The sequence below is a fragment of the Apus apus genome, chromosome 1, assembly GCF_020740795.1.
Source record: "Apus apus isolate bApuApu2 chromosome 1, bApuApu2.pri.cur, whole genome shotgun sequence".
Classification (NCBI taxonomy): domain Eukaryota; kingdom Metazoa; phylum Chordata; class Aves; order Apodiformes; family Apodidae; genus Apus; species Apus apus.
Window position 1 is genome coordinate 190,652,556 of NC_067282.1, and position 26,215 is coordinate 190,678,770.

Below are 26,215 nucleotides of genomic sequence, written 5' to 3' on the forward strand. Positions count from 1 at the left end.
ATTACAGGTACCTGAAGTGGCCACAAGGGAGCTGGAGTAACCTTTAGTAGAAAATGAAATGGATAGGGTATAATTAATACAGAATGCTAGGCAGATAGAGAAGTCTGGAAGAGCCTTCCCTCTCAGGAAAGACACGCTCCCGTCTAAGCTAGGCTAGCACACACACTGAACTGCAGACAGAAGCCCATCTGCTACATGCTCCCACAAGGCCATGACATCAGGACTCAAGAACAAAGAACTGAAAATGCAGTGTTGCAAGGACTAATCAGCATTATTTGCCAAAGACTCATCTCACCTAGACCTTACTCATAAAAGTCTGAGTTAGTCACCCCAGGCCCTCTTTGTAGTCAATGGACTCCTCTAGTGAACTGGTACCACCAGCAGGTCTCATGTGTCATAGATGGACAAACAGCTGCAGTGGTCAGAACTGGAAGACTATTGTGTATTGAGGAGTTAGTAACCCACATGACAGTTGACTTGGGTGGGTGCAGGCCTGTGCTATACTTTGCTGCACCATGCAGGACTGTGCTGCAGATATAAATTAGCCTTCAGGCCTGTGCTGTGCTGCACTTATCACTCGGCTGCAGATTAAACTTTGCCAGCTAATCATAACGGAGGAGGCTGCAGGCAGCTCCCACTCGGCATCGCCCATTACGCCACCTGTGTGTCCTTGTCTTTATATTGCATGAAGCAGCATGTTCTCATGCTAACAACCTTTTGCTTGACAGTAGAAATCATATATGGAATTGTTTACTTCTAAGAAAATCCTATCAGAGGGCTAAAGACCATAATGCCAATGAACCTTAGCACAGATGGGACCAGTGTGGCATGCTGTGCTGCAATGAGAGGTCCATCTGAGGCTGTGCAATGCTGGATTCCTAGCATCTGCTCAACCTAAGTGCCACAAAGATGATGAACAGACTGGGACGTATTTCCTATGAAGAAAGGCTGAGAAAGATGGGACTGTTCAGCTTGGAGAAGAGAAGGTTCAGAGGGATTTTATCAATGAATAAAAACACTGGGACAGAGGGCGCAAAGAAGTCGGAGCCAGGCTCTTCTCAGTGGTGTCCAGTTACAGGACCAGAGGCAATGGGCACACACTGAAACACAGGAGATGCCATCTAAACATCAGGAAACAATTTTGAGGGTGATCAGGCACTGGAACAAGTTGCCCATAAACACTGTGGAGTGTCAATCCTTGGAGATACTAAAAAGCTGTCTGGATGTGATTCTGGGCAAACAGCTCTAGGTGGCCTTGCTCAAGCAGAGGTGGTGGACCAGATGACCTCCAGAGGTCCCTTCTATCCTCAGCCATTCTGTGGTTTTGTGATTATCTATACTATCAACTTATTCTTTTTCTCTAATAAAAGGAATTTTAATAAATGCATTACAGAATTCAGTATCTTTCTTACTGGGATCGACAATGAACACTTTCATTGGTGCATTGCAACAGCGAATCACCCTCCAGAGGTAGACCGTTCACTCACTATAAAGCTCACACAAGGATGTCTAACCTTCAGCTGCCTAAATGAACATAGACAAATTCCACCTTTGGTGTATGAGTTGACAGTTTATTGTTTTAACTTCTTGGGGGTAGGGGTTAAACACCTGTATACAAAAATAGCTAATAGTCTTCTCTCTGGAAGCTGAGAAGTTACTAGTGAATATTGCATTGTCTCCAAGAAATGCAGAACAGAATCACCATGCTGAAAGAAACTTAAATTTACCTTAGAAACCATATTGAGTTGGAGGAGGGACAGAAGGTGAGATCCTCAGCCCACACGCAGGCAAACATGGGACCTGGCCCTGAGAAAGGTGCCTGAGTGAGCAGATCATGGAGGGGCTGGGAGAGGGCTGAAGGTCCAGTTCATCTTGGAGATAGGACACAGTTCTGGAGCCCAGAACACAGAGGCAGGCAAAAGACAGAGTCTGTAGTGCGTAGGAAGGACTAGCACCTTCTCCTCAATAGGGAGGTGTTGGCTATGTCTTCTATGTGGATATTTAAAAGCAATAGGGCACTGTAATGAGAGTTCCTGATTGAAGACTATAGTAAGAAGAAAAAGAAAGGACTTTTTCCCAGAGAGAATGATACATTTCTTATTAGGTCTTTCAGCTGTCCCTCCCTCACAAAAGCCAGCATCCTTTCAGTCTTTTCTACTGAGTTTTTTACATTGGGCAGGTTTTGTAGTTAATTTTCCCCAATGCTTCCCAGTGTTACGTAGCCATGCTGCTTCTCATAATTCAACATGCATAGACATTTGAAACATGCTTTTTCACACTCCTAGGTAAAATACTATTGACACAGTAAGTATCTGCCAAAGATCCTTTGTTGCAGAGTTGCAGTGTTGGGTATCAAGCTGGAGGTAACTGCTCAAGCTGGACACAGTAAGGGAGCTTCTCTGCAGAAACTAGGTCATGAAAACTCAACCACCAGACTACTCCCTAACATGCAAGTCTGTCCACACCACTAAGTTACACAGTGATCTCAGTTAACCTGTAGGTGAATTTGTTTCCCTGACACGCCTCTCAAAACTAAATTTTAAAGGCAAGTGAGTTGTTTGAGCAAAATGAACTTAGCACAGATGAAATAAATTTTCAGCTGGTTTGCTGGAGAGATCTTATAAAAACCAGCCACATATTTATTTCTTATAATCTCTTCAGTGACTTTATATTTATCAAATGTTTGTCAAGTTTAACCTGACAATGTACTTTTAAAAAATTACAAAGCCCAGTTTTCCCAGATTTTAATTGAAGTTCCATAAACAGTCTGGCACATATATGGATACATGGAAAGGTGGTACAGGCAACATATAATTATTGGTGCTGGAAGAGGACTTCTGATATTCAAAATCCAACCAAAAGAAGCAAGTGGAGGGTGGAAGCATTACAAGCTCATGCTGGCAAGAACATGATGTCCAAAATATATTATGAAGCACCATGCAGTTGATTGCCAGAGATCTAGTAGAAACATTCCTGCAATTGGGTGTCCTCATGGACAAAAGCTTAGCTCTTCTGTAACATTGAGGAAAACATTTCAAAAGAATGTAAATCCAGGAAGTTCTGCATATTAGTGACACCCACTTTTGTGCAGGAGCCAAAACAAGATTTATGTGGTTAGTAGTGAAGCAATATTCAAAATAGGAGGGATGCTGCTTTGATTACAATAATGTATTTCACCTTTTAGTTGCATATGTATCATGGCATTTAATCAGCCGTGCAGCTGACAGCACTTCAGCATTACACCTCTGTGTATCTGTGACTGGTAGGAACACAATGAGTTCCTAAATGGATCTTAATGCTCTGAATGTTCAAGTACTTTTGTGGACCACAAATAAAAGGGGCTTCTCTTGCACCAAGTTAAGTGACCCCTTTGTGCTTTAAATGAGCCACCTCCATGAGTCTGGAGGAATAAAGTCTCTCCATCCATCCATACAGAAGGCAGTAATAATACAATCTGCTTCAACTGATAAGACTACCAGCAGGTAAGACACAATACTGAAATCTCTGTACCAGATCAAGCCTGGACTTCCCTGTTGATTCAAACAAGTGCCTTAATTTGTATCAAGTGTGGTACCGGCTTCTGTGCTACAGATAACTGCCCAGTAGAAAATGCACTAGTGTCTATATAGAGTAAAAGTTGAGTATGTATCAACGCATTTCAATTCCTCACCCAAGTTTAGTCTTCTTAGTATCTCCCAAAGACAGACTTCTCCAGACAGGTCCTCAGTCTGAAGGGACTGAGGGACCAAAACCCTAGGGCATGCTGAAGTCCCTCACAAACATCAGTTCAGCTGCAGCCTTTAAGACCACTGTTAGATTTATGTAAATACATTTTAAATCTAAACTCCAATGCAGCAAGTTGACTAAAGGCTTCAGTCTGGGATTGCTACAACACTTTGTCTAATAACAGAACAGACTCGGAAGCTGTGCTTTAATTAGCTGACTCTGTCTGGCCAGCAAGGAAGGCACCTTGCATGGCTTGAGAGGGAATAGCAGTTAATCCGTGAAGCTATTATCCACCTCTGACTATTAGCACAGGTGAATCTTGTTCACAATGTGCTACCAAAAGGTCCTGTCATTGCTTGCGATCAGTCAGTGCACAGACCTGATTAAAAACTTCCAAACTGTAGAGCTGTGACTGAGCTTTAAGTAGAAATTGAGGAGTCACCCAGGAATGCTATGAGGCAAAGCTTCAGCTAACCTACAGGTAGCAAGACAAGAACTTTTTTGGTCCAAGTGAGACAATACAGGACTTGCTTCAATCTGGAAGGAGAAATGCAAGAATTTCTATATGAGTAAGATGAAACCAGAAAAGCTGTGCCCTGGCTGAGGGGTAGTATAATGGCCCTCTCAGACATAAGGTCACACTTTTCAATGAACAGCAGAATACTGAGTTAACCTGTCTTGACTTTTCAAAAAATAAAAATAAAAAACACAAAAAAACAAAGTAGCAGCCAATTTGTTAAAGCAAACTTACATCAAAATAATATACATAACTGAAGTCTCTTGTTATGTTTTGTGTTAACATTATCTACCACAGACCTTTTTCTCATCTGTCAGATAAGTGGTGAACTTTGGAAATAAACATATTTAAAAGGAGCACCATGAACTTGGTAACAGTAAGTACAACAGATAGATGCAGTGTGCTATCTATCTAGCATGACATGAACTGATGGCAAAGTACTGAATGACCCAGTCAAGATGGTGGTGTTAAATCAGCAAGATGCTGAAGGGCAATTATTGCTAGTGCAGTGTTGGCATGTGCAGAGTACAGTTTAACTCCAGCTGACCCAACTAAAGTGATCATCATTCAAGACAGAACAATACAAGTTTATAAGAAACCAGGATGTGCAAAATACTACACAGCATTAGAGACATCTGAGCCAGTCTAAATGAGATGAAGCAACAGAACTCACATAGGCATATTGCACAGCACTTCACTTGGGCTACTTCTCTAACAGACTTCGTGCCAACAAAAAAGTAGTCTAATACAGGAGAACCATATACATGCATGCTATATATGCAGATATTTTCATATGTAATATAGGGTATCTATAGTATATGAAAGTGAACATAACTATTTTGCAAGATTAAATTATGTAGGTAATCAAGAATTGTCTTAGGAAGCAACCATATTTCAATGACAGTGGCCACCCCTAACTACCTGCCTCCATGCTTAAGATATCATTTGAATTATGCTACAATTTTCAAAGTTTCATGAGCTTATAATGTAAAAAATACTTTTATTTTATCAATTCATTATTATACCACTTAAAAACAAAATATTCTTGCTTGGTTTAATTCACATGATGAACATCCTTGGACTACTGAGGCAGATCACATCAGACATCTGGATTACTCAATGGAGCTAAGGAGAGGAAATACGTCTTCATAGCTGATGCAGTTTTGTTCAGTAACCAAGGACATTTTTAGAATAGAGAAGGAAAAACATCAGACAGGGAAAGATTTGTAAAGGAACCTCAGAAATAGAGCAGACATACGCAAAACCAAACAGCTTAGGAGGTCCAGATAAACCTTTAAACTGTTATGTCCCATACTGTCCTAGCTTTAATAAAAAGGCAGCAAGATAAAAATCTTAAATTATGAAGAACAAACAGCATTTGACACTAGTACATCTTTGGTTGCCTCCATTTTAGCATCTGACAAGCCTGGTATTGAAGGAAAGAAACATTAGAGGTCTACTTGAATAAGCAATAGAAAGAGAGAGAATACAGAATTGGACGAGCACTGTAACTGCTGAGAAAGGGATCAGGGTTGGTCTTCTACCAGAACCACACACAGAATTACAAAGAAACTATGTATACAACTGGAGAAACACAGTCCTCTCACAAAACCACCCAAATTACAGTAAAAGAAAGCTGGAGAGAAAAAAAACCCAGTAACAATGGACCAGGAGAAAGAAGTACAGTGGATTAAGAACTACTTCAAGCTCTACAAATGTCAATCAGTCCTCAGGAAAGACAGAGAAAATGCTGATGGACATTTTAGCTATGTGCTGCACTAGAAAGACTGGAGACTGGTGATTGAAGGTTAGGGAACCAACAAGGACTGCACAAGACTTTCCTCAATGCAAATAAGACAGTAAGACACAGCTGGCAGATAATTATTAATAATTTCTATCAAAAATCCAGTGGCGATCACAGCTTTACTGCAGCTTTTCAGTGCTGAGACACTGAGGAATATTCCCGAGGTGTTGCCAGGGTAACCTGCCAATATGTAGGTGTGCAATTATGCTGGTGTGTATATCAAATGAGGGAGAACTAAGGAAATAAAAGCCAGCATGTGCAGAATCTGTGTTTCCTTACAACTGAAAAAGCTGAGACTTTTAGTTGGAGAGCAAGAAGAGCTGTAGCAAATGTTAGGAGGAACTGTATGCTAGAGCTCACTGGAGTTCACTCTCCTCCCATGTTTAAGACCAACAGAACATGAATAGGGCACCATCTGGAGAAAGCAGGCTATGCTATACACAGAGACCTTCAGAGATACACTGTGAAAGGATTGATGGCTTCTTTAATTCCCTAAGTGCTACATATATATTTTGTGGTAATTTATATTCATACTACCTGCCATGTATTTTTGTTAATAATTTATTATTTGAAAAGATGTTTCAGAATTATGATTTCAATCATGATTCCTTAGCAACTAGAGCACCCACAAGCTTTTTTTTTTTTTTTTTTTAATTCATGGTACCTTCTTGACCAGCTAATTAAGAGGAATGCAAAGAGGTGGTTAACACAAATTAATTTTACTTTGCAAAAGAGGGACAGAAAAGTAGAAGGGGTAAGAACACACACTCTGCCAGTTACTGAGGCTCCAATGAGATGTGACAACTTGTTGAGCTGTAACCAGTTCCTAGCACTGATCCATCCTTGAAAACAAGTTGCTTTTGGCATCAATATGATGCTGGACTCCTTAAAGCCTCTTAAAGCCTCACTCTCTTCTGTCTACCCTCCTCTTTCATAGGCCTGTCACAGGCAGCAGCAGAGCCACACTCACAGAAATTCCAGGGCTTCCCTGTCCCTGTCCCCCCAAAGGACATGTTGTCCCATCAGCATCCACCAGCATTATGACTGATAAGGTCTGGCCCTATATATGGGGAGAAAATAAAATCTCATGATGATTCACAGAGGTAAAAAATATATATATATATTAAAAAAAGCAAAAAAAAAAAGCAGTATAATCATGCTAAACAATCAATAAAGTGTTTGCAGTGCTGATGAAATTTGGAGTATACAATGAGATAATTCACTTTCTAATAAATCATACTTTTCTGTGTAGCTTTTGAACTCAGCAAAGACACATGACTTCCCATGTATTTCTGAAACGCTATGCTGGATCATTACAAACAGAGATGAAAAAATAGTATTTTCAGTGAGCTTCTACTTACTGTGGAGCATTTTGTAACTTAAAAGTCACTGTATTCTCCATCATTCACTGTGTGCAGATGAGGTTCCTACTTTTGACTGCAAGAGGGCTGATGCAGAATTAAATTCAGCCACAGACACACAGGAATAAGTTCCTGCAAGGATCAATGGTAACTGTGTCCACTCATGGAGAGCCATCTTGGCATGTTCTTAGACCAGAGATATAATGTATACACTTAAACACAACAATGTCATTCTAATTCACTGCTCTGATAGACACCCAGCAATTCAAGAGCCTTCTGCTGTACCACAGTTTTCACCTACCCAGCAAATGAAAGACTGAGGTAGACTGAATCCAGGTGATACTGTTTGACCACCTCCCAAATTCTCTCAGTCCAGAACATAAACTTTCCCTCAAGTTATGCTGAAATAGATCTACGATTAAATGTAGACAGGGTACTGTCTTTTCCAGTCTGCAGTTTTAGAATGATGTCTAAAAAAATAAACAAACAGAAGGTAATCCTGACCAAGCAGCAATTTGCACAGGGTTAATAAGCAAACTGCACCAACAGGACCTTCCAAAACAAGCTGCTTTAATTTTGGGACTTCGGAACAATTTATAAGCCACTACAGAAATTCTGAATGTATTCCAGAGCCAGGGACAGAAAAAAACCCCCAAGTGGATGTGTAATTTATTTAGGTTATAAATAAATGAATTGTTAAAACACTCAGAGGTGGAATACAGGCAGAAAATAATGCCTGGACCATATAAGGAAACCCACATAAAAGCCCTAAAAATCCAGCATATCTGTCACAAATATGGTCCAGAAAGATACAAACTTCAATTTGAAATTTAATCTCTTTAAAGTAATTCTTAGTGTCTCAGATATTAATCTGAGACTCTTTAAGCTGAAACAACAAATACACTGAGGGAAAAAAGCAACTCAGGGTCCTCAAGGACACCCTAACAAACAAATCTGATTGCTGTCCCATATCAACCCCTTCAGCCATACTGACCCACAAATCCTACAAGACTCAGTCTCACAGTCCCTTTCCAAATACAAGACACTTATGAGTGGAAGGTTACACTTCTGAGTCTACAGAACACATACTGACGCAGCTGAACTGTCCCGAAGTAGAATTCAAAATCTTCAGCCACAATCAAGGTGTTGCACTTTTGCAGCAGAGCCCTCTCTCACTGTTGCTCCATTTACACCCAGATACTGCTCTGCCCCTTGGCAAGAGAATGCCTCTGTGTACTGCCTAAAATAACCTCCAAGAGTGCAGACCTCCCACAGGGCCAAGCCATGGCAACATCACTTGGATGTCCCAAAGACACCATGGCAGCATGCGTTCTCCTGGTGGATGCTATTAGGATGGGCTGCATACAAGTGATACCTTTGGGGTACACTGCAAGGATGATAGGCCAGTCCCTGCATGGCTTCAGTAAAATGGGCTTCAAAGCCCCTGGCTGAATCTCAGCTTCTGAACAAGAGTCTGAAACTTTCCAAGGAACAGGTCTGTCAACAAACTCCCCTGGCACTCCAAAATTAGGGGAAAGAGATAACAAGGAAGCATGTTTATGGAATTAAAACCCCAGCAGATGTGATTCAGTCCCCTCAACCAGCTCCTTGGCAAATCTGCCTGAATGCAATGCGAGTCTGTTTGCTTTCACAGAACAAAGAGGACATAAGTGAAGGGAAGGGCTGTAGACGAGCCAGTCTCAGATGTTGATCTGAGGAGGGACTAGGATCACACGGGGGACAGAACTGGCTGAAACTCAGGATTTTCTGCAAGAAAAAAGGCAGAAAAAAAGCTATTCTGAACAACAATTCAACTGGTTTTAAGAATATCCTGCACAACGGGAATTATGAAATAATGTTTTGAAAAATATTTAATAAAGCATTTTGTTCCAAATTCCTGAATGAAACCTTCAAGTGGCTCAGAAAAATGACAATGGCTAGCTATGTTATACATATATTTGAAAAATTCTAGCTAAATGTTGTTATCTTCACCTGCAGCAAGGAAAATCTACTAATCAGTTAATATTTTCCATTCAGCTTAAATAGCTTGTACCTTTTAAACAAGACTACAAACTGTACTTTGAATACTTCTTTTGCCCATGGGAAGAAATTAACTACAGAAAGCAACCAAAGATTCCCAGTGTTTGATTTTGCTTTTGCAAAACAACCTAGTCAGAAGTCTCTAAGGAGATATTCTAGAATCAACTGCATTAAAGTATGTTCTGAGAGTCCAACAGCAAGTCAGAATACAAACAAAGCACAACAAAGCCATGTTTCCCTTAGTGAAATAAACACCTATTATTAAAAAGGCAATTGTCAGTTAATATTGGATTGGATTCTGGTCTTGTAGTGTAATAGTTGAGGATTTGAACAAGAGACTCTCATTTATTTTGATCTTTGGTTTTAAAGTGAAATCAGAATTAAGATCTAGTAGGTCTATTTCAAATTTCTTTCAGGTTCTAGTCTGTTCCCATTACTCCAATCATCAGGACGTTAGCCATGAGGGAAGCACAGTGCCTGTGAGCCCCTTCTTATGACTGAAGATTTGCATCACCAAAGAGATCTTTTTTTTCTTTTAGCACTCTCCAAACAGCTGAGGTTGTGCTTACCACTTTTTCACTTGGCTGTACATATCACATTGAAAATAAGAGAAGAGGAATCAAAATTCATGTAGACAGGAAAAAGGTATCACCTTGAGCATAACACATACCTTTGTGGTATATAAAACATGTGCTCTGGAGGAGGTTTGTAGAGGACTCCTTCATACACAGGCCACAAACCACTTAAAATTCTGAAGAGTGAACTCTTTCCACAGCCATTAGGTCCAGTGATTAAAAGATTCATCCCCTCCTCGACCTACATTAGCAATGAAAATGAAAATATGTTACAATGTAGTATATATGGCACAAGACAGTCCAAGATCCCTAGAGGGAGTTACATGAGCATTTATATCAAATTATCAATCCATTTCATTTATTCCTGGCATATATTTATACAACTATCCTGGAACCAGTGGCATTACATACACATAATATGTGGTCTAAAACAATAAAAATAATTTCTATAATGTCTGAGTATTACTATAAACAACACTGATTATATCACAATGTCAACACACCAGTAGTCAGAATCAATTACTCTAACGCAGATTAGATCCAAAGGTGTTAGCAGTGTAGAGAGCAGTGCCACGCCCATCAGTCATACTCATTTAAGCTATGAGAGCCCAATCAAATGACTTGGAAAATATATTTCACTTCCCCACTTAATTACCAGTGTTATTTTGGCTGTGATGCACCTGTTTTTATTCATTTGAATATTACCCTGTATATAGATGAGTGTATACTCATCCATAACCAAAATGTTGTTGTCTACGCTTTACCGAAATATATTTACTATATTTTTGGTTGTTTTTGTCTCTTGCAACAAATGAACAAATATCATTGTCTCCTTGACCATTTTGCAACTTTACAAATCTGAAATTCCTACAGCAAAGCCATTGCAGGTTTTGTCATAGCTAGGTCCCTAGATGCATCCTCCTAGATGCTAATTCCTATCCCAACAGAGATGACAAGAGGAACACTCTGCTTTAGCTAAATTGAAGGACCTGCTGGAATTATTCATGTTAAGTATTCTGATAACTTCAATTATTTTTTTGAATTATAGCATGTGCTGTGGAACATAAGATCAGGATATACATGGGAGTAATTCAGTAAAGTAATTCAGTAAAGGCCATCCATTAAAATTGTGAGCAGGTACCGAGTAGTATCTGGAAGAGCTTTTTAAAAACAATTCAAGTTTTTACTGAATAAACACTCCAGGGTTGGGCTTGTGAACTATTAGTTAGTAATGTTTTTTGTGCTGATCAAGCAAAACTACAGACTTAATTTTTTCACTGTTGCTGGGAACTCAGACTTTTAAAGGAGCCTATGTGAGTAAAGCATCCCAATTTAATTTAAATGTAGTAAAGATGGATGCAGACTCCCATATACACATTTTAAAATCTCAGGTTGCTTTTTCACCTGGCAACAGTACCAGAAATCCTCTCTTCTCTTTATCTGAGCAGGATAAACTACATATGTCTGCCTCTATTGAGCTACTATGCCTACCTTTCTGGACTTTCCCTTTTATCCATATGCTCCTCCAAGTACTTAACATAAGGTACATGAATTCTGTGCTGTTTATGTTAATGTGATGGCAACAATCAGAAGATTCTTGCATATCATCTTACTTTGAAGTTTAGTCTGGAAACCACCACATCACCATTCGGAGTAATAATAGGAACATTTTCACAAATAATTCCATGATCAACATCAATAACTTTCCCTAGAAAGAAAAAAACAAAACACATTTGTGAAACCTTCTGTTAAGCAATGTTATGTGACAGGCTCTGTGATGAGAAGTAGAAATCGGTGACCTTCAAAGAACTTCTTAATGCACTCCAGGTTCCCCTAGTGGAAAATCTGGGTCATAAATCTTAGCTGCTCAGAGAGACACTGCCAGCAGTAGCCAAGATTGTGCAGTGAATCTCAAATTTGATCTTAAAACAATATGCATCATAAGTACCTAATGCACTACAAAGACATGTTTGTTCACATCCTTCCTGTCTTTAGTGCTTTTAGTTTTAAATAGGTGGTCAGCATCAACCAGAAAGCAAGTTCAAGGACAGCCTTAGCCAAAGGCAGACTAGTTTACCTTCTCTGGAGGATTTATTTAGAAAATGGAACCTACTTTTACTACCAGCTCTAAAACTCTGAGCCCAGTTCAGTCTCCTCCAGCAACAAGAGCGAAGGAGCAAACATTTAATGGCTTGTCTCCATCTCTTTTTGAAGACACAGACACTGTAAACGTGTCTTGCAAGTATTTGTGGAAACTCAAATAACATATTTCACTGCAGTAGCTACACTTACTATTTGGATTTCTGGCAAACTTAAATATACAGTCTCAACCGGATTTTTGGATACTCTGTAACACAAGAATTTAGAGATAAATCCTTCATGAAACAGTGCAAAAATGAAGCCAACTCTTAACTCCTCAGTTGCCTGTTAATTGGCTCCTCTAACAGAAACCAAACATCTGGACTCTTAGACAAATATCAGAAATTGCCTTTATAGAGAAGATGCAAAGGAAAGAGATCTTATTTTGTATTAGAAGGCTGCTTATTTTATAACTTACAGTAATCTGAACAAAGGGAAATGGAACTAAGGAAAAGCTGAGTTTATTATAAAAAGACATAATAGCATATCCTTCAGTTAAGGTTAGTCTGATAATTTCATTAAGAGACTCTTTTTTTCAATTGCTTCCAACTTTGCTGAACTATAAGAACCTGGGTAAAAATTGATTTGCTATGTATCAGGCCAAGGGTTCTCTTTTTCCTAAAATGTTTTTTAAATAAAACAGTTTTGTGGTGTCCAACACGAGACTATGGAAAACGAAATTGTTTTGCTGTTAAAAAGGATATAAATATTGCAGCCTTATAGCACTGTCGCATTAGACTTATGTGAGGAAGAAAAGAACAGTTTCCCACAAGCACTAACAGGCTTTATTGCCTCCAGACTCATACAAAGGCACCTGATACACAACTGAGATCAACCAGGCCACACCAGGCCTGTGGTATTTGATGGGTTCACCAAAAAGCAAAAAATTTGGCCAAGACATGCTTTTCTGATAAACGGTCATCCCAGTCACTACAACCACACAGATACTTGCAAAGGACTTGGCATCTATCTGACTACGTCTCCACAAAAAGTTATCCTTCACAATCTCACGGAAATTCTTCAAAATTAATTCATGTTTTTGAAGCACTTGGATACAGTGGAGAAGGTCTAGCTATAATAAAACTATGATGTCAAATAGTAAGCTAAGTATTACGTAAACGTAGTTCTCATTTCCTAACTTTGCAATGTTTGATTGCTCTGTTAGGGTGCTTTAAAAGCACCTTTTAACGTTAAATCAGCTATACAGATTGACAGTATTTGTACAAAATGTGCAATATTATATTTCAACTTTTAAATTCTGAATTCTTAGATACAGTATGTATATGACAATATTAGTACCTGTTACTAGTATTTTAATACTCTTCGTATTTTCACAATGTTCTGATTCACAACAGTAGATGCAAAGCACAGCACAGACATCCCTTATTGGATGATTAAAAAGAAAATAAGTAGTATGTGTTGAAAGAGCCTTCGGGAAGCTGAATATTAAGATTTTTTTTTTCTAATAACACTGACGCCTATACATACATAATTTTTCCTGCATGCAAATCCACTCTGTGGGGATTTCTGAAGTATCAAGACCAAAAGAAAGGAGGAAAAAACAGTATTACAATGGGGCTTGTCATAGAAAGTGTGGAGACTGTGGCCTAGATTCATCTGGCCCAAATTCTACTTAAATCCTTGTGAACAATGCTGGGTGTTGTTGGCTGGCTGCCTCTGAGAGCCTACAGCAACCACTCAGGAGCAAACACTAGTCACCACAACTTGGAAGGAACTCAGGCTGGATGAAATGTGTGACTATAGGGGAATAAAATCCTGGGAAAAGCCTGCAGAATAAAAAAGGAGCGGGTTATGAGTATACTAGACTAAAAGGGAACGTGAGCAGCATGCTTACATATCTGAACTGTATTTGGTTTTGTTTTTAAAACACTTATGTCAAAAGAGCCCCAGAATTACTTTGTTACTCCAGGAACTACAAACCCTTTCTCTTGTGACAAAATATAAGTTATAAAATGCCTTTTTTTTAATGTCAGCCAAAAACTACCAAGATCTACAAGATTAAGACATCAGCTATTTCCACAGCTATCTACCACACCACATCAGACTGTTAGAGGACAGATGACTTGTCAGAGAACCTTTGAGAAATCTGTACTGAAGGGCAACACTGTTGAAATCGCTGAAAGAAGTTACTTCATAAAGACCATTTGGTGCCTCCAGCTGTACCAAGGTTTAAGTTTTTAGATGCTAAAAGAATGAGCTTTCAAAACCACAGAGGGCAGAAGCAGAAGGGGTCTGTCAGGAAAACTGGGAAAAACCCATTGCGAAAGCTGCCCTTAAGTCTCTCAGAGAGAAGCTGGACGTGAAAGGTGGCACATAACGGAGCACAATAAGAAATGTATGAACACAGAAAATGCTTTGGTAAGGGTGAAGACAGTAGCACCAGAAAGATGAAGGATAGGGAGAGAAGGGATAAGGTATTTATTGGTCAGGTCATGTGGGAGGTAAGGGGAAGGGAGAAGTTTTCAGACCAACTTTCAGCTGAAAATTCCCACTAAATTACAAAGTAGTACTTTTGTCCAAGTACTGAACCAATCTGTCTTTCCCTCCTACCCCAAACAAAATAATGTGTTGTTTGAAGATGAAAAAATATCAGTCTGTTTTCTGGAAAAAAAAAAAAGTCTATTGTCCAAGAAGAATAATAATACCACCACCACCAATAACAGTACAGTTGAAATGTCTTTTGCATTGGAAGTTTTCACAGAAAAATGTTTGAGTCATTTTTTCTGTATTAAAAAATCACTGTGTAAGCACTGAGTTACAAAATAGCATGGATTTAAAATGGAAGGGAACATGGTCTCTGGGGTACTAAGGCTGAGAGGCTGATTGGTTGTGGAAGCAAAACCTCTGTTCATCATCTGTCTCACTGCACCAGCCCCAGACACAGGGAAATACACACAAATATGAATTAATTACCTTTGATTTCCAAGGGCCCATTGATGTGTGATTCTGCTTTATCTTCATTCTTGCTGTTGTTTTCAGACCCTTGCATAACAACAGTTCTTTTGTAGATGCCTCTCTTCACCTCATCGAAGACCGAAAACATATTGTAGACACGGGCAGTGTAGCCTGCTAGCTCAGTAACCTGAGAAACAACAAATGCCTCATTTCAATCACACTTCACAAATTCTGTAAATGAAATGTTTGGCCAAGAAATCATGAAAAACATTCCCAGCTATTCCAAGTCAGTGCTTCTCAAATGTTACTCTGGAAGGATCAATGATGCATCTTTTGATGCCTATCCATTTGATTCCTTGAGATTCTGTGCTAACCCATATGGCACCCACAGCTCCTACCAGCCTGCACACAGAGACAATTTGCGGGGGATTTGAGGGAGATTCAGCCAATGTAAGCTATGATGCCTCCAGTAAATGAGGATGTTGCAGGGACTGCTCTTTTCCATGGATCAGTAGTCTTCAGCAGAGAATAGCTATTAGCATATCTGAAAACAGACAGCCTATCATACCAAAGAAAAAAATCTCTGCATTTGCCAGCAAAATAAAGGTCCACAGAAGTGAGAAAAAATGGCATCTATAATTATTTGTTTACTGCCCTGTATTTCTGAAACCTCATGTGAGAAAGCTGTGTTTTCCTGTGTAAAACAGGCAGCCCCAGAGCATCCTAATCTAAAATATGGTACAAAGAGGAAATCACTCTTCTGTCAAATGCATCCTAGAGTACCAGAGCTAAATCTGAGACCCTGGAGTAGAACTGGGCATTTTTAAGACGATGAGGTAAATGCAGACAGCAAAACAAGAAAAGCAAGAAAAGTATTTCAAGATTATAAAATCAGTAGCTTGTTGTGGTTAAACACATAAACCCCATGACTGAGTTAATTTGCTATGGGCATACATAATCTCAGTATACAAACCCTTTATAAATGTCTTGGAAAACTCAGTTTAAAAATAGCAATCCCTCAGTGTTTTAGCTCCATCCACTGTAGATTGTTTTGCACTATTGGTAATTGCATTAACAGCTGTGAAAAGTGTTGAGCTAACAGCACTTGAGGCAGCAGGTAGCACACAGGAGCTGTAATGTCTTTCTCCACGCTGAAGTCTTTCTAGCAATTTCAGCTGGAGCTCGTGCCAGGACCAAGTGCTCCACACAGTGTCAGCAGTGGCATTTTATGGAGAGAATCCTGCATGTGATAAATGCAATTTGTACCAACTATGCCCCAAGAAGAAACATAACTTGTAGCAAGTATCTAAATCATGACCCTACCAACTCGCTTTGTCATAACACTAAATACTATTGTGGGAAAACAGAACATGGATTTTGCTTTGTTCTAACTTTCTTGGAAGTAGCTGTGCAGAGGAGTGTGAGATGAGCAGTGCTTAACTGGGTATCTGGCCTTGGACCTGACAAGTAGGCAAGTTCATGTCCACTAGGGAAGACAGGCCCAACTGACTGGCATGAAAGAAGACATCACTGTCCTTGTCTGCTTATCCTCAAACCCAGGTGCCTGATAGCTACATGGCCAGACTGGGCACAACTTGTGAAGCAAAGCAAAGGCTCCATGGTCAGAGGTCATGCAAGAAAGGCCTAGATCTAAACCTGTAGGACTTCACCTGGTGATTTCCATGCAAAGCGAGCCCTGGCATTAAGGAAGCTTGCATTTACAAACTAAGCAGGCACTGGGCGTCTCCCTTACCTTTTCATTAGTTGTTTGTTAAGAACCAATCAATACACTAGTTATGACCTAAGTCCCACCTCACCAAAAGGTACTAAATTAGTTCTTGAATTCTTTGTTCAGTGCGAGAAGAGTACCTCCCCTGAAATGGGTTGATGGGCCTGATCCTCTCTTCTTCCCCCCAGGCAGGGATGCCTCCTTGGGTAAGACACCTGCTTGGGTAGGGGTGAAAGCATCCCTGGGTGTATTGTATGCTTTGTATTATTATTGCTAGCAATATTGACATCTATTAATAGTCCTATTGTAGTCAGTGCATTTATCAACAGCCATCTTGAACTTGTTATACCTGTTGCCTTAATAAATTACCTAATATTTATACCTGAATACTTTGTAGTTGCCACTTTTGTGAATCTGTTCTCACGGCAGTCCTCACTTGAGGACAGAGGGACATACAAACATTAAGTGGTCGTATACACAAACCCACTTAATCTTTTAGTCATAAACCACTGATTTAGACCTGGGATGTAAGACTGCAGTCCAGCCTCCCCCAATGCTCCGGGGTATGAGGGTTCTTGGATAGCAAGGGGGCTGTAGTCTGAAATCCTGTGGCTTCAATGAGAGGGTTCCCCTCCACCACACATCTGTGTCATACACACCCACTTCAAGGCATTTTGCCTTCTTGTGACAATTATAATCTGAACTATTGACCTGCAAAGAAAGGTAGAGCCCACCTCATCTGCACACTGAATTAGGAGGAGGCTGATTTGGTGGATCAGGTGGGCAAGAACTGGAACTTCACTACCACTTGAAGTGGATTGAAATACGCTGTCCTTCGGAAACTGACCGAATCAAGAAATCGGAATGAGAACGTGGCTAAAGTACTGCAGTGTCTCTTGAAGAGAAGTATACATGTAAAACTAGGATGGAAATTCATAGAACTGGTCGTTGATCTCATGCTGTATGAATTAAAATCTCACCATGTTATAAACAAAGTGAGCTTGTTCAGTTGTTCCTACTACTTTGTAGGTATTTTTGTTTCAAAAAAATAAACCCACAATGTTTGTAAGTTCTCCTGTACGTTACATAAATTACTTAAATGATGAAAATAAAAGAGAAGTTACGTCCATACATAGTAGGTTATCTGGCAGTATCTTTAGAGCAGATGCCAAGCAGGGGAACAGCTAAAGGAGCACAGGTCAAAATCCCAGTCCATTAGAATTAGAACTCCTTCCGAATATAGCACAGACTCTGGCACTCTGAAGGTGCCAAACCACTCCTACTCCTCCACTTCACAAGGCTGTAGCTCTTATGGCTGGATTCCATTACTTGGAATCCACAGCCTTTGATTTGCCGCCTAGCTAATGTGTGGCCTCCTCACACTGCACTGGGAAAAACCCACCAAAGGGATGAGCAAAAACCAATTAACGGATGTGGAACCAACATTCAGAAGGAAATGTTAAGGGGAACAACAGTGCTGCCTTGCTTTCCTTTTGCTTAGCAGATGGCATCTAGAGAAAGTCCTGATGAAAGCCCACCTTTACTGGAATTTGGGTAAGGACCCAAGATAACATCTTTGATCTTTCAGAGTAACATCCCGTACTTCTAGACTATCTGCTGTCCCAAGGTTGATTTTTTCCTGTTAAAATTTCTCTGCTCTGCAAAATTACTTGCAAATTAACAGGTTTACAAGATACTGAAAACAACCCGACAGTTCAGGTGGTTGGAAATAAGTATTCAATTCTCTTCATATTTCATACAAAATATGATTCTTCCAACAGAAGATCCCCAGTACATTGGAGGCAGACAGCCTGAATTCAGGTCTGTGCTCCAAAGAGGAGGAATTTGAACCTTTATCACTCATATTCCAGGAACCTCTCTTTCTCTCTGATGACACCTGAACACAAGTATTAAAAATTAGATTTACATATTGCACCATACTGGCAGCTGTGCACTTTAGACTGTGGACTTAACTCTAAAGATCAAACTATCATTTCAAAGTTCTACATCAGTTTAGTTGCAATAGCATTTGCCTTTTAAAACCACACTTCTTTTATTACAGTTTATATTTAATGCAAATTCTGTTTTACATTTTTCTCTTCTGTTTCATGTATGACAGATGTACAGTACCTCTTTGTAGGAAGACATAATCCTCTCAATAGCATCTGCCCCAGAGATCAGCAAGTTTCGTGATGTAGTAAAAGCTTCTGTTCTTTCACTAACCATCGCCTGTTTCTGGCCATCTTCCAGTTCTAAAAGTAAAAGTTTTATGTTAAAAATATTCTTCTGAAACTAGCATTACAAGCTAAATTACAATTAGAATGTGGGCCATTATAAAGCAGCTTTTAAATTAAGAAAAAGTTAATTCTGTGAAGACAACCTTTCAAAAAAGAATTGGTGATTCAATAAGCATAGATAGCTTGGTAACAAAGAGCAAGTGGGAGTATATAGAATTCATCTTCATACATAAAACATCCTTTTCTTTTACACTCTTTGTCTACCTAGACATTTTTCCTTTTATTATATCACTATCCAACCTAAATTTTTCAAAATAGGAAAAAAGTGAAACCTAAGCAATGATATAAAACAGATTCTTAATATAATTTCTATTACTTTTGCAATTATTCATTTTCAGCCTTACTTAGTTCCTGACTTCATGTAAAAGAAAACATACATATTGATGGAAAACTGGCAACATAATCATACTTCTGTAAGAAAGCAATGAGCTCTTTTATTATCAAAGGCAGTGTTTAAGCAGAATACCTCTTTCACAACATAGTTTCTCTCTTCATCTGACCCCTAGAACAAAGCTGTGATTTTTATGTTTATGACACTGCATCCTATTAGCAAGAAAACTGTTGCTCCAAAGAAAGTTGTCTCGTAAGAACGTCAGCAGCAACAGGCACCGTGCAATGTTTGCTGCTTGAAGGAATCAAGATTTAAAAAGAAGTGGCTGAATATTTTAAGAGTGAACACTGTTTCAGTGTTACTAGCTGCATCTACAAAAAAGAAGACAGCAATGTGTAGTAAACCACTCTTAGAATATTTCTCACATACAACACTTAGAATGAAAGGTCTCAAGGGTTTTCTACATTGCATAACTTTATGTATAATCTTTATAGTCTGGGTTTTTTGGGGTTTTTTTGGTTTTTTTTTTAAAGTCTGTTGCAGAACAGGGTCTGGATATTTTTTCTTAAGTTGGAAAAGTTTTTTTTAAGTTTCTTTTTTAAGCTAAGATGCTGCTAGGCATCAGGTTATGCAGGGTAATAGGTGTCAACTACTGCAGCAGCAATTGTTATTAACATCCTCTGTGATGTCTGCACTATAGTCAAGAAAATCTGAGAGAAATTCCCTGCAGGTGTAATGTGACTGTAAATGTTACGGCCTAAGCCAGTCAATGCAAGAGTAAACCAAACAATATTTTTTCACTTTGCAACAAGTCTCACTTCCCAGACAAGATGTGATTCTAGAAATCTGGTGTCTAGTAATTTACATGCAATACCAAGGCCAGATGTATCTTTCTGTCTTTGTTAGCTAAATCTATATGTTATATTGTTTTCATTTACACATCCATCAAGGTATCCCTTGTAATTACAGCTGAATCACTGAAACACACTATGGATAATTTACAAAAAACTTTAAAAAAATTCTTACATCATAATTTTTCATATATATATATATATTTATATACATACATACACACCATCTATGTTACTGTTGCTGGCCTCAGATGTTTTTTATAACACTTTCGATTAATTGAGGTACATGTTCAGAAAAACGTTTTGCAAAAGGGGGAGATTAAAAAACTCTTGGTCATGTAGTTCTCACTTACTTTAAAAAGTCATTTCCGCCCTAAGAAGAAAAAATTTGAAGATAGAGAGAATACAATGGATTCGATAGCAAAAACTAAATGGAAATTTATTTCTTACTTCTGAGACAACAAATTTTTGCTTATCTTGTTGGGATTATAGCCCATTTTATATATAACAACCTAAATCAAATAATTTTGGAATCAGCTATGGTTTAACTACATTAATGCAGCATTCCGCCTGGATGTAAATGCAGAATTTACTGGCAGCTGCTTCCAGCACCCAGGCTAGCTCATCTAGCAAAAGTTTAGATGTCTCTACAAACCACTGCATCTGTCATTTTAGGCAAACTTCTAGGCGTATTTGAAAAATTAAAACTATACAGATTTTACAAGCATTTCACCATTCCAAAACACAAGCTTTTACATCACATGCCTAACCCACCAAGATTGCTTTTTTTGAACATTTCCAAACGTCCAAAACATTTTTCATATTGCTGGCCTCCTTGTTTGAAGAAGTGGTGCATTGTAACAGGGCAGACAGACTGTCTCTGTTTCATACAGAATCTAACATTTCCCTTTTCATCTTCATTTATGTAACTAACAGTCATACTTGCTTTATAAACAAAGATAAGCGTTCATTGCATCTAGAGAAATCAAAGTCTTGCTTCCAAAAATAGTTACTTTCCAGAGACTGGTGAGAAACGCGACATTTGGAACATTCAGTCATGTAATACAAAAAGAACGTGAAATGTTATTGAATGGGAATCTTGGCTCCGCAAGGAATATGGAACACAACTGGCAAAATTCAGTCAAAAATATCCCCATAATCAAAGATTCTCTCTTTATTGCAGGGTTTTGGGTTTGGGGTTTATTTGTATGTTTGTGTTTTGGTTGGTTGTTTTTTGGGTAGTGGTTTTTTTTCTTTCCTGAAGAAGTGTACAAAATTTGTTTCTTTACACCTTTAGTCTCAGGCCTGGTCATTGTACCAGCTTTGTACATATCTCTGATTTCTGGCAATTTATCCTAAAGTAATAAATCCACTATCTCTTCCTTCAGATATGAACAAACTTGCATCTAACCTGCTGTGACACAAAGTGTTGTTTACCCAAGCAGGCCACTGGTAAGTTCAGGTCTGCTTGAATCGTTGAAAACCTATTACACTTTGAACTGGTCTTGTCAGTGTTGATTTGTCAGTATTTGTGATCTATCATTATGATATGCCTCAGGTCACCATAATAAGCCCCATGCTTTAACATTTTATGTTGCTGTTGGCAAATATTCTTCCACTTTACAACACGAGCCATCGCTGTTTATTTATTTTCTCCCACATTTGAAAAGTATTAATGAAAAAAATACTCACGAGTAACAGGAAAGTTATTTAGGTTAGCATGAATGCGAGTCTTTTTTTCATTATTCATGCTGTAATACCAAGGAGACATTTACCCATCTTTTTCTTAACTGTAGTTATTCCTGTTTTAGCAGAAAGACTCTCATCACTTTTTCTGTTGTGTCGATAACCTTCACTGTGAGGTGAAATGGCTTCGTACAAACTCTTCTGTTTGGAATAGGACCTCCTGGTATTTTTGAAGCTGTTACCAGGATGCCAGCCAGGGTCCTGATTTAGTGCCCTCTGGAGCCACACGCTGGGCAGCAGCTCAGGCAGCTGAACACCCAGCCATGTATTAACACAACTCCAAGTAAGCTAAGCCATGTGGGGGCTGCACAGGGTCATCCTACAGGTTGAACCAAACTTGTTCAGCTGGACAGCCCTGATTTGGAACACAACTACCAAGACTTACAGTGAAATTAATTTACTCATTCCTGAGTAAATGTACCCAACACAGAACTGATGCTTCCACAGACGTTGTTGATCTGTGTTTGGAGGATTCTGTGGAATTTGTAATATATTCTATGGCCCTAACTGTGCGTAAGGAAGCCTATGAATAAACTTCCCCTCCTGTCTTTCATTAGCCCTCCTTAATTACATTTATTTCTGCTCTGTTTTGGGGTTTTTTTGCGCGGGTGCGTTTGTTGTTGTTTTTTTAGTTTGCTTTGGTTTTTATGGCATCTGCAATGACACTACTATTACAGTCTCCTTTCACTTCCTGGAAAGTTCTGATAGGATGTCAAAAATGATACCATCTAAGCCTGGAATCTGAACTTCACCTGCTCTTCTCCCAGGGAGTCAGGGAAAAAAAGTGGTTCCTAACATCTCAACACATAAGAGAATAATTACTTATAATTACCCTATGGTTTACGGAAGGGGGAAATAAGCACTCTAGGAATGTTAATAATATCATTTTGTAAAGCAGCAGGAGAAGCTGCAAAAAATCAGCCTGCCATGGCAACTGTGGCTAGTGAAAAGGCTCTGTAATTACCATTACAATCTCATATGACACAAGGATCCTCTAAGTCCTGAACTCATGCTGCTGTGTTCAGTTGGCTCTTTTGTGTTGCTCTTTCCTCAACTGACTTGCTATGTGTGAAAGTTAAGCACAAACACGGACATTGTAATAAAGTCTGTGAATAATAAATATGTATGAATGACACTCAGGGGAAGTACAGTCTTTTGAGGATGCATTTTTAAAGAAACATTTAGAAATAAAGTAAAAAATGGTATTACCGCCATCTGCAAAGCCTGTTGCAGTGATGATGGGCACAGCAACCATAATCATACCACAGCTACTCCAAACATACTTCATCAGGAACTGCTCTATCATGATGTACCATAAACGTTTGGATAAAATGAGATTCATTTGATCTACCAAAGCCTTGTAGCTTTTTTGCAGTTGTTTCATTTCTACCTACAGGTAAAAAAATAAAACATTTATACAATGCAACAAAGATGCATGTCATACAAGATACATTCACATACGTGCATGAAATAATTGGGTGCCCAGAGCTGTGACTTCCCTGTCACATCTGCTGCATGGTACTTCATTTTCACAGTGCTGCAGCCTCACAGCACAAGTGCACAGCTTTATGGAAGTCAGTGGACCTGGTTCTTATTTACACCGTCATCCCTCAACAGCACATTGGCAGGTTTTCAACTCTTTTAAGTTCTCTGGTATGTACAAGAACAATATACACGACAGTCACAACAGCTGATTCTAACAATCAAAGTAAGATTGATTCCACAGCCTTTTAATGAAGCTGCAGCTGTAGTTTCACAGCAACTGAAACTCCTCCTACTGGAAAGCGTTTGGGGATCAATTATCTCCCATGACTTGTAGTTACAGAGCTGATCCCCGAAATGCAAGGCTGCTTGTTTCTGCAAGCAGTCTGGAGGAAGAGAGGGCTATCCCAAGAAGTTTAACGAGTCAAAGACAGTTGCAAGTCAATATGATTTCATGCATACAGTTCAAGACAGTATACATGGAAACTGAAAAATAAAGTTTAATTTAGCTGCACTTTAAACACTATGATAGACAGATTTTGAGAATGATTGATTCTACCAAAATAAACCACCCACATTATATAATCATTGCTTGGACTGCAAGAGTAACACTTCAGGCTGGTTTCCAGCTTTCATTTTCACCTTACATGAAACAACTTTTTTTTTCCAAAATGTGTTTGAAAGGTGTTACAGCCAGAATTAACTTATAATAAAAATATGAAGAGTTCTTTAATAAGGTGGCTTTAAAACAAGCCATTACTTTATGTAACTGTGACTGCAGAAGTACTGTACTTAAGCTATTTTAAGCCTCAGATGACTACATCTTTGCTTAGCTATGTAAAAGAGTGTCAAAGGTTGTAGTGCTCTCCGTGCTATCAACAGAGTTTACCCCTAGACTTTCTGGTGTGCCTGTTTGCTGCTTCTGCAGCATTAAATCTGGTAGTTCATAAACACGGGTGAAAAAGAAAAATTAAAAAAAAAAAGCCTGGAAAAGTTAAGCAGAATTAACTGGGTGGGGAAAAACAAGCCCGGAGATTAGCTTTCTAGAAAAGCATAGGATCCAGCCACAAAACAGGAACATTGCCAGAGCACAAGGGAACTACGGTCCACTCCCCCCAGATACCGCCTGTGAGACAGCACTTTCCTAGGAAACGGGAAGTGCTAGCTGTAAACAGGTTTAAATGTCAGAGGGACCCAAAGCGCTCGGGAAGGGCAGCAAGGGGCAGCTCCGACACTGCAGGAGCAACCCCAGTGCCCTCCTTTTCCTGTCCCCCTTACCTTGTGTCCTCGGTAAAAGGCGATCTCTTCCACATTGGCAATGATGCGTGAATGCATGAAGCGCAGGTAGCCCTTCTTGTGAGCCTCCTCAGCCACCAGCTTGCCAAACTTGGGCGAGCAGGCTTTGAGCACACGGGCCGTAGCATAGACGACGAGCCCAGCCAGGAGCGTGGGCCCGATGGGGTTCGCCCCCCGGGACCGCGCTGTGCGGATGAGGGTGTAGGAGGTGAGCACGACATCCAGGATGGGCTTGGTCAGGTTGGAGTAGAGATGTGCCACGGACTGCGAGAACATCATGATGTCCTCCGTGAGGGACTGGTCGGGGTTGGCCAGCCGCCCATCCATGCTGATCACCCTGTAGTAAGTCTGGTTGGCAAAGTAGGTCTCGTAGGCATGATCCACCAGGCGCGTGCGGAAGGCGAGGGCCAGCTTGCACTCCAGGTACCGTATGGTGCTGTTCACGAAAGTGGCCGGGATTGCAATCATCAGCCATTTGATTAACTTGAAAGCAAAGCTCCTGGGATTTTTTTCTACGATGCTTTTCACAATCTTCCCATCGAGAGCGGCTACATAGATGGAGAGGAAGGTCCTGGAAACCAGAGCGAAAGAGTGGAGGCAGAGCAAGCCCAGCTCGGTGCTCACCAGCTTTGGGAAGAACAGCTTGCGAAGTTCCAGCAGCTGCCTGAAAAACTCCGCGTTCACGGCCGGCGAGGCTTTGCCGCGGTGCGGCGCGTCCCGGCCCCGCTCAGCCGGGCCGGCATCCTGCGAGCCGCCCTTGCCGCCCGCCCGCCTCACGCGTCGGCGGATGATGGGATAGAGGATCCTGAGCCCGTACGCCGCGGCCAGCAGGCACGCAGCCCTCTTCGCGGCGCCCGCCCTGGTCCATGGCACCCTGCGGGCCGCAGCGTGCAGCATCTGGGTCATCCTGCCCCGCCGGAGGCTCCGCTTCGCGCCGGCCCTAGCGGGGGTGGCTCATGCCCAGCGGGAAGATCGGCCCCGCCGGCTGCTCATGGGGCCGCCGGCAGCCCCGGCTCCGCGCCGGCCGCCCTGCCGTGACAGATGCCGAACGAGCCCTGCCTCCGGGGGCTGACGGTCGCCTTCAAAGCGCGGCGCGTTGCACAACGCAGCCCGGCGCCGCGCAGCCCGCCCCGCCGACCACCATTGGCTGCGCGGCGCGGGGCGGCCCCGGCACCGCGTCCCGGCACCGCGGGTCGCCCGGGGCCCGGCGGCGGCAGCAGCAGCGCGGCTTCCCCCGGAGCTCGGCCCCTGGGTGACAGCGGGTCCCCGGAGCTCGGCCTGGCTGCACGGCGGGTCCCCGGAGCCCGGCCCCGCAGCGCCCCGGCTCGCCTCAGGCTGCGTCCGGCCCTTTCCTTCCGCCTGCCCCGGCGGAGCAGGCACCGCCTCTGGCCCCGGCCCCGCCAGC

The 26,215-nt window shown here is 40.7% G+C and overlaps 1 protein-coding gene across 3 annotated transcripts in view; it reads right to left on the reverse strand.

Moving 5' to 3' along the window:
- The window catches only part of ABCD2 (ATP binding cassette subfamily D member 2), a 48,718-nt gene extending 22,815 nt beyond the window's left edge, over nt 1–25,903 (reverse strand). The window contains exons 1-6 of one of the 3 annotated variants that reach the window (XM_051608579.1): nt 24,793–25,886; nt 23,245–23,422; nt 18,938–19,059; nt 15,097–15,265; nt 11,637–11,731; nt 10,119–10,264 (exon numbers count right to left, since the gene is read on the reverse strand). In XM_051608579.1, coding sequence (XP_051464539.1) covers nt 10,119–10,264; nt 11,637–11,731; nt 15,097–15,265; nt 18,938–19,059; nt 23,245–23,422; nt 24,793–25,716 — 1,634 coding nt within the window. In that variant the 5' untranslated portion in view covers nt 25,717–25,886. Of the gene's footprint in view, nt 1–10,118; nt 10,265–11,636; nt 11,732–15,096; nt 15,266–18,937; nt 19,060–23,241; nt 23,423–24,792 lie in introns of all 3 variants that reach the window. The other 2 variants (XM_051608578.1, XM_051608580.1) reach the window with 2 other exon arrangements.
- Nucleotides 25,904–26,215: the final 312 nt, after the last annotated feature.